The 8375-nt window shown below is 42.1% G+C and overlaps 1 protein-coding gene across 2 annotated transcripts; it reads right to left on the bottom strand.

The window, feature by feature from the left end:
- Nucleotides 1-272: 272 nt before the first annotated feature.
- Nucleotides 273-8375, bottom strand: LOC138839514 (doublesex- and mab-3-related transcription factor C1-like). Of its 2 annotated transcripts, none has more exons than XM_070039083.1 (7): nucleotides 8356-8375; nucleotides 4023-4189; nucleotides 3249-3307; nucleotides 2808-2944; nucleotides 1968-2040; nucleotides 1670-1817; nucleotides 273-718 (listed from the first exon to the last, which is right to left on the bottom strand). In XM_070039083.1, the coding sequence occupies exons 2-7, from the start codon at nucleotides 4093-4095 to the stop codon at nucleotides 606-608; spliced, it is 603 nt and encodes a 200-aa protein (XP_069895184.1). In that variant the 5' UTR covers nucleotides 4096-4189; nucleotides 8356-8375; the 3' UTR covers nucleotides 273-605. The 2 variants fall into 2 exon arrangements, with proteins under 2 accessions (XP_069895184.1, XP_069895185.1); XM_070039084.1 differs by having other exon boundaries at nucleotides 1980-2040.

The raw sequence follows: 8375 nt of genomic DNA, 5'->3' as shown, positions 1-8375 counted from the left end.
TGGCAAGGCCCTCATTGCTGAATAAGTAAATGTACTACTCTTTTATACCTCTAAACTTGCCTTATCTAGCTAGCTATGTTAAATTACAACTTTTAAATGAGGTGACTCTCACTTTGGAATGTGACAGTCTTATTAGAGTCAGGACCATGCAAGTTACATGGTGGAAACAAACAATATGTATTTCTCAGTGCCTTACAAAAACTAGTTTATTGTTTATCCACATACACACATACATACACATGGAGACACATGTTTCTACATGCATGGAGAAGTTCAGGAGTATACAGGTATGGGTGTAATGACAAGACAAATGTAAGCATGACTTATTACCTCCACTGAGAATCCTGCTGAGGATTGATCACATTGGAATGTACAGTGCTGTTTGTATAAGATATATGAAAGGCTTCAGTTTCCAAATAAGCAATGGGTAGAGGTACAAGAATATCTTACCTCAGTCAAGGAGTTGCCCTATATCATAATATAGTCTGAAAGCTTATTAAGCACTTGAATGTTTCAAAAATCAGGTTAAGCATTTTGGCTATAAAGCACATGCAGAAACAAGATAGCGAATTAGACAGTGGTCTAGTGAGGTCTCTTCTGGGCTCTTAGTTAAAGAAGAGAATGTAGCCCTGTTGTCCATTAGGCAGTGAAACGGAGTTGGGTGAGTTAGATTGCAGCCTGGGGCTGGAAGGCTCCAGTTCTGTATCTCCAGCAGGACCTGCAGAATAGAAAGTAAAGGGGGCAGTTAACATCATGACCCCTCTTAGCTTTCTCCTCTTTTTTTTTTTTTCAGTTCCACACACTCAGATATTTGCCACTGAAATCACTGCACAGACCTATTACTATCTGATTTCCTCTTGGCCAGTCTTAGTTCCTTCCATCTCTCCATCCCGGCCACTGCATCTCTTTGTTTAAATCCGATCCCTGTATATGCGCCTCCATATATCAGAAACATGTTTTGATCCTCCCTCCCCACAGTGGCTGGGCTAGCCTCCTATAGTCACTCTCCTAGACTACCATGATCAGCAAGGTCTCTAGCTTCAGCCACCTTTTTAGCAATTTCCTGGTGTGGTTTCTTCACTCTCATGGTCAGCCTCCATTCACTACTTTAGTGAAATAATGTCCAGTCTCTGGCCTTAGCTTTCCTAGGTGTTCACTCCTTCCAGCATCCTGAGCCCTTCCTCTCTGAGCCCACCAGTGAGATTTGCTGTGAAACACTGCTTAGGAATACATCCAGTTCTAATCCCCTTGCCTTTATCACTTCTATATGTTCTTGTATGCTACTATATGTTCATTTACTTCTATACATTCATAGTATACTGCAGATCAAGTGCTGCCTGAGAGTCAGGTGACTTTGTTCTTTGCATGTCCTAAGATCCATTACACTGCATGGCCTCAGTTTCATTATTCCTTGTCATCAAGTGACTTGCTATTGATTATTGGGCATGACTTGCTATTGATTATTGGGCACAAAAATCAATCAATTGGACAGTCACTGAACAACTCTCAAGTTCATGAGTCACACTCAGGAGCTTGGGGCCCAGGCTTCAACATCTTTCAACCTACTAACACTGTTGTTGTTTTTTCCAGCTAGAATCTGCTTATCACAACTCTCTCCCTATTTCTCAGCTACCCCTTCTTTGTATTAATGCTGTAAGGAGAAAGATACCTGGAGCACTTAGAGACTCATGTGCAGAATTGGGTTCAGGAGGAACCTGAGAAGAGTTTTTCAGAGCCAGCAGAGCCTCAGCAGCTTGCATCTTCTGCTGCCACTCCAAAGCAGCAGACATTGAATCCTGGTCTGAGTCATTGGTGGCCTGAAAAGTAAAGGCTATGAGAGAATGGAGTCTGAGAAAGCACATGCCCTCTCATTCAGACAAGTTCTGTGTCTCCTCCCCCAATCCCAGAGTCCTTCTGCTCTTCTACTCCATTAAGCTCCTCCCCTCCAAGTATCCTCCACCACAAACCTTTCCCAGTACCTGAGGCTGCAACAGTAATGTGCCAGGTGTGGCACAGGGTTGAAGGACCAGACCTGAGCATCTGGAAACAATGTGAGGAGAGGCAGATTAAATCCTCTGGTGACTACATACAACCAGGGTACACATGGGTACAGGTGGTAATCTGAATGACTGCTGGGTCATTAATTATAATGGATAGGGTAAGTTCTTTCTCCAGCTTAGCCTGTTTTCCATAGCTGTTTTCTCTGCATCTTTCCCGAGGCACTAATTTCTACCAAGTTTTGCCTGCCAGGGCTAGAGTGAAGATGATGGGGAACTACCATGACTGAGTTTTAATGTGAAAAATGCCTGGAAATACTATTTGATTCTAGTGATGGGATCTTGTACCTCTATCATCCAATCACTAAGAGTCTCCAAGAACAAGCTTGGTTCCTCTCCAGGAAGCAGTCTCTACTGCTCTTTGGATTTTCTTCTGGATTTCTGTATCTCTCTCCAATCATAGCCCCTCTTTTCAGCTGTTTCAAAGTGTAATAACAGTCTCCACAGGTTAAACATCTAGGTGTCAGGCCTTAAGCTAGTCCTCTTCTCAGTGTTTATAGAATAGTATGAATATTATGATTTATGGAGTATTTCCCCCATATGCCCTCTGAGCATAGGAGAATTAGAAAACAAAGAACCACTTGTCCAAAGTCTCACCAATAAGTAATGTCAAAGCCAGAATTCCTGTTCTAGGATGATACTCAGTTGATGCCTTCTTCCTCCTCCCCTCATCTTATAGAGAAACAAGTTCACCGTTGGACACACTATAGCACAAAGAGCAACTGCTTGTGTGATCATTGTTCTACTTACATGATGGGCAGGACAGGGGTCCCCTGGGGCTCCCCAACAAAAGAAACATTTAATGGCTGCTCCAAGGTCACAGGAGTATAGACAAGAGATGAAGGTGATGATGGCAAGCTGAGCAGCAGAGGCGTATGGGAGCTCTCCTGAAAGGGCAGAGATCACAGATGGCAATCAGATGATTTCAAATTGGCCAGGGAACAAAGCTGGACTGGTGTTTTGGAATGAGGACAGGAACTCAGAATATCAGAGTTCTGAAAGACCATCTTGTCTTACATTTCAGGTTACAACTGGGATAGAGTCACAGGGAGTGGTGATTTTGCACCACAACAGATAGTAAGCAGTGTGTGGTGTTGGATATGGGGCCTGTGCTATTGGGACTCAGTAGGGGAGGTCAGAGAAGGGGCTGGGTAGGAGCAGCTTGTTCCACTGACAGCTCGCTTTCCTTACCTCCTGCATAGTTATGCTGGGGTAGATCCAAGGCTGATCCATGGCATTATCATCGCCAGCTGTTAAAGACCAGGAATAGCTTAGATGAACCTTTTTACTCACTCCATTATATTCCTTGTCCATTCTTTTTTTTTTGTCAGTGTGGGCCTTGAACTCAGGACCTGGACGCTGTCCCTGAGCTTTTTTGCTCAAGGCTAGCTTTGAGGCACAGCACCACTTCCATTTTTTTGGTAGTTAATTAGAAATAAGAGTCTCATGGGCTTTCTTTCCTGGGCTGGCTTTGAACAGAGATCCTTAAATCTCAGCCCCCTGAGTAGGCAGAATATGTGTGAGCCACTAACGCCCAGCCCATCTCCATTCTTACTTTCCAGAGGGAAAGTACCTATATTGATATAATGGATTTGTGTGTGTGTATGTGTGTGTATGTGCCAGTCTTGGGGCTTGAATGCAAGGCCTGGGTACTGTCCCTAAACTTTTGTGCTCAAGACTAGCATTCTACCACTAGAGCCACAGCTTCAATTCTGGCTCTTTGGTAGTTAATTTGGAGTCTCATGGACTTTTCTTCCCTGGCTGGCTTTGAACTCCCATCCCAGAGATCAGCATCCTGAGTAACGATGCCTGGCTATTGGTATGATGTTTTCTATACAGACCGGCTGAGGCCTGAGTAGTACTAGCCAAAAGGCAACACTGTAACTCACTGGTAAGACTGGTGAAATAACTATTCATGATTCTCCCTATCAAATTTAGGCTCCTTCCCTAGCTAGAGACACTCACTCAGAACTCCTGCTTCTGCTTCTATGATCAGACTCCTTCGGTTGGGCATGGGAGATTGGCTGGGGTCTCCCATATTCTTTGTCAGTTTTGAAGTCAGATGCTTCCTTCACACTGCACCCTATGCCCTCTTGAAGGCTCTTAGAGTAGATAAGGCAGTATGTTGTTCCCTAAAAGGGGGATTGAATGCAAAGGTTAGTTGCATGTAAAGTAGCTCTGACTCCTGCTCTTGCCAGACTTAAAAGGAGATGGCACAGTTGTGATACTTGCAAGCTCAGAAGATGCAGATGGACTTTTTGCCCTTGATTTAGGGAGAGATGTTGTGGTTGTGGTAGACAAAACAGACCACAACAGCTCTCTGAGGGCCAGTTTAACACTGCATAAGGCTCCAGTCTTACTTACTGAAATACATTTGAATTCAGAGATGCAGCAGAACACAGCACATATCATTTGATTCCATGGTCCTAAGGTCATGAGTAGAAAGCAGAATGGCCACATAACCCACTATTCTCATTTTACTTGCAATGGCCTTGAAAAAAACCTTAGCTGAAGTGCCTATGTGTTCTGCATCCTGCAGTTTTATTCCTTTGTCTCCTTATAGCTATGTCTGACTGTCATCTTGATCATTTTTCTTAGGTAGCATCTTTCACAGGAAGCCACACTCACATATCACCTCTCCTGTACAGCCTCTTGGCATGATTCCCTATACTTTCAGCCTGATCATGAGCTCTTTGCTCAACTTCACTCCATGCGTGCCATTTTCTACCAGCTACATTTTTTCATTCACTCCTTCATTCATTCCCACATTTCTCTGTTGACAGAGTGCTAGGTCCTGATTTAAACAATAGGCCACCCTCAGTGCACTAATTTTTCTCTTGGACGTACACATCCTTCCTGCATTCATACAAATGATGCATTCCATCCTCAGCCTCCCACTCATCTCCCATACTACTCTCCACACTTCAAGGATGGTGATGGTCAGTCTTTTTACTCTTATCCTTACCACTTCCTGGCCTCAAGTGTCCAATCTTGGATCCACAGACTTCACTGTGTCCTAAGGAAGTTCAATCATTCTATTCTCCACTTTAGAGACACACTAGTATGTGTCCTGGCCCAGGGAACAGAGTTTAAGGATCTTTCCTAAAGGAGCTCAGATAGCAGGAAGGGGTGGGATCCTGTAGCCTATGAGGCTTTCCATTGTAGTAGAGACTAAAGGATGGAATTTTGGGGATGTAGAACAAGACAAAGGGAAAGAATGGAGAATGAGTTATAGTCCCATGTCAGCCTGCAGTGACATAACTAGCAGCAGGTGGCAATCAGTTGCTCTTTTTTTAAGGCAAGATCTAATGCCTTTCTCCATTACTTGCTCCCATCCTGTCGCATTTCAAATATTCATCTTAAAGTCACAAATAGATTTTCCTGTATATAAATGTTCATTGCACTTGTCATTATTTGACCTGTGAATACAATGGTGAAATTTAAAGATCTTTCCAAAATCTTTAAGTAAATTCATCTTATAACTAAAATGCAGAGCTGTTACTGAACCAATCCACTGGTTTCTAGCACCAAAGATGACCAATACCAGACTTTTTTCCTTCCTTGTGTGAAAGGAGCACAGTGGCATGGGTGAATCTAGTATTGAATCATAGAGCCCTGTTGTCATCTTTCATTTGGGGAACTTTTTTTTGTCTGTTGGGGATCATTTTTCTTTGCTTTGTGTGTTTTAGTCTTGATGTTCTGAGGTTTCGTTTTGTTTTTCCAAATTTTTGGAATTTATTATATATGCTGTTCTTGTGGGAATAAAAGGAGAAAAGACACAAAGGTACATTATAGTGAGTTTTCTAACAATTATACAATCCATAGTATATAAAGAAAGAAATTGAAATAATATTACCACATACTTTTTTCATGCCTCCTCTATTTCTAGTTTTCTAAGGTTAAGCCAGGTTTGTTCTCCTAGGATAAAGTTAACATAGTTGTGGAAGAGTATCTTCTATATATGCTGTGAACTCCCTTCTGATAATATTTTGCTTGGGATTATTTTTTCTTTCATTGAGGAAGGACATTAATAGCATGTTTCAGTTTCTTGTGCTGTTCTTATCTGGTTCCATAGTCTATCTGGTTCTACTTTTAGTCTCCTAGTCTGCCTTAGAGAAGAATTTTTCTTTTCAACCTGAAAGTATATTGGTTTTGAAATATTTTGCTGACCTGTCTTGAAACTTTACTAGAAAATAGGTCTACAAAACAACTGGGGTGCATTTTCTTTATTTAAAACTGTCCTGTTTTTAATTCAAATATATATGAATAGAATGCAAACAACCTGCAGGTTTATTCCACTAGAGCAATGATCTGGGAACATTAGCTTGTCTCAAAATCACCTACAGGAGCTGTCAAAAGACATACTGGAGATGGAAGCTGACTTAAATGTTATTTACAATGAAGTATACATTCCAAATTTTAACATAAATAAAATACAACCATAAGATATTGCTAAAAGGCCTATATAGATGGCAACATTGGTATAATGACATTGAATGTCAGGATCTCAAGTCTCAAAACACCACGACCAATTTTTTTGCTGGACTAAGGGCTTGAACTCAGGGCCTGGGTGCTGTGCCTGATACCTTTTGCTCAAAGCTGATGCTCTACACTCCAGCCACAGCTCTACTTCAGACTTTCTGGTGGTCAATTGTAGATAAGAATCTCATTGATTTTCCTGCTGCTGTCTTTTAATTACCATCCCAGATCTCAGCCTCTTGAGTAGGTGGGATCATAGGCATGAACCACTGGCATGCGATTCACCATGACAATTTTAGAGGGAAAAAGCTATTTCCCAAACTCTGTGGTAATGTGCAGAGCACACAGACAAAGCCTCTGTAAAATAACAAAGGTGGAGGCAATGCATCTTCCAAATTCCTATACAATTTAAAAGAGTGGTAATCACAACAACATGGTGTTTTTACCTCAGGACAGGGACTATGGATCAATAGATGAGCTAAAAAGCCCAGGTACAGATCTACAAAAGCTTTAAGACAATTAACCTAACTAATGACACTGGGAGAAGTAGAACTCCATAAAGACAGCAAACAAACCTCAGTAGCTCACACTATTTGCACACATTAACTGAAAATAAATGATAAATTGAAGAGGAAAACACTAAATTTTAAAATGCATGGAAACCACAAGAGAAATTTTGTGTCATGAAAATGTGCAACAATATCTTAGGTAGTAGATATGAAAAGCATGACCCACAGTAGAAAACAATAGGCAGACTGTTATGCAACTTTGTAAGAGAAAAGGCTTTGCTTCTCAGTGCCAGGTTCAATATCTTAGATAAGCCCAAGTTTCCAGTCCTGTGTCAGAACCTCATCACTAAACTTCACTTGTACCAACTACGAGAACAGAAAGCTGGGCCCACTATTGCCAGTTGCAAATGTTCACAGTATTATCTTATGTTCAGTGAGCTGAATTCTCCCTTTCCTCCATTTCTTGGCCAACTTTTCCCTTCACTCAGTACAGGCATGTGTCCTTGGGAAGACTTCACTGACTCCATTTCAAGTTCTGGGCAGGAGGATTGTCCCTCTCAGTGCTCCTAGAGCTCCATAAATATCATGTTCTTCCTAAGTTGTTATTTTTTGGAACAACAACAGAATCTGGAACAGGGTATTGTCTAGGAGAGGCTCACAACAAAGACCAGTCCTGTGTCCTCAAGACTATGTAACCAATGAATTGCAAAATATCACCATTAAAAAATGAATAAAAGCCTGAGGTCACCTTCTCCCCCTCTCCCTACAAAGGGTACTTACTGCAAGCAGGGTGTTTCCTTGAAGTCCATGGTGCACCCTCACAACTAGGTCTCAAGAAGGGTTCACCTCCGCAGGTGTGCCTAAACAAGCCCAGCCTTTCCTTCCAGTGCCTCACACTTCCCAAACCCTTCAGGCTCCAAACGTCCTTCGACCTGCTACCAGACACCAGCTGATACACAGGAGTGGGATTCTCACCTCTGCCTCCCAGTGGAAAATCAAGGTCAGTATGGTCTCTGGATAACTCATGCATCTCTCCTCAGTGCTTCCATGAACTATTCCAACCCAAAGCTTCCTCAGGGCCCAGAGAGGCTTCACTCTGTGAGTCAAATTACGGGTACAGAGAGAGCCACATAATCACTCTTGTTTGTGGAACCTCCACTAATTGAAAACTCACCTTCTGCCTGACTGCCTGGGTACTTCAGTTCAGTAGGCAGTAAGACTGCTCAGCTGGTCAGAGAGAATAAAAGCAAAGAAACAAAAAACAAGAGAGGTGGGAGTAAAAGACACAGGAATGGAGAAGATTCACATACCAGAAATGTATCCACTGCTT

This window comes from Dipodomys merriami, unplaced genomic scaffold, assembly GCF_024711535.1.
Source record: "Dipodomys merriami isolate MVZ:Mamm:240054 unplaced genomic scaffold, mDipMer1.0.p SCAF_3, whole genome shotgun sequence".
Taxonomy (NCBI): Eukaryota; Metazoa; Chordata; class Mammalia; order Rodentia; family Heteromyidae; genus Dipodomys; species Dipodomys merriami.
This window is presented reverse-complemented; position numbering and strand designations above follow the sequence as displayed.

What these genes read in the sequence shown, in the direction of transcription:
- LOC138839514 (XM_070039083.1), bottom strand. Translation starts at nt 4,095, where the DNA reads ATGGGAGACCCCAGCCAATCTCCCATGCCCAACCGAAGGAGTCTGATC. An exon ending in AGCAGAAGCAGGAGTTCTGA is followed by an intron (nt 3,308 to 4,022) that starts GTGAGTGTCTCT and finishes GGTCTTTAACAG; the next exon opens with CTGGCGATGATAATGCCATG. An exon ending in ACCCCTGTCCTGCCCATCAT is followed by an intron (nt 2,041 to 2,807) that starts GTAAGTAGAACA and finishes CATTGTTTCCAG; the next exon opens with ATGCTCAGGTCTGGTCCTTC.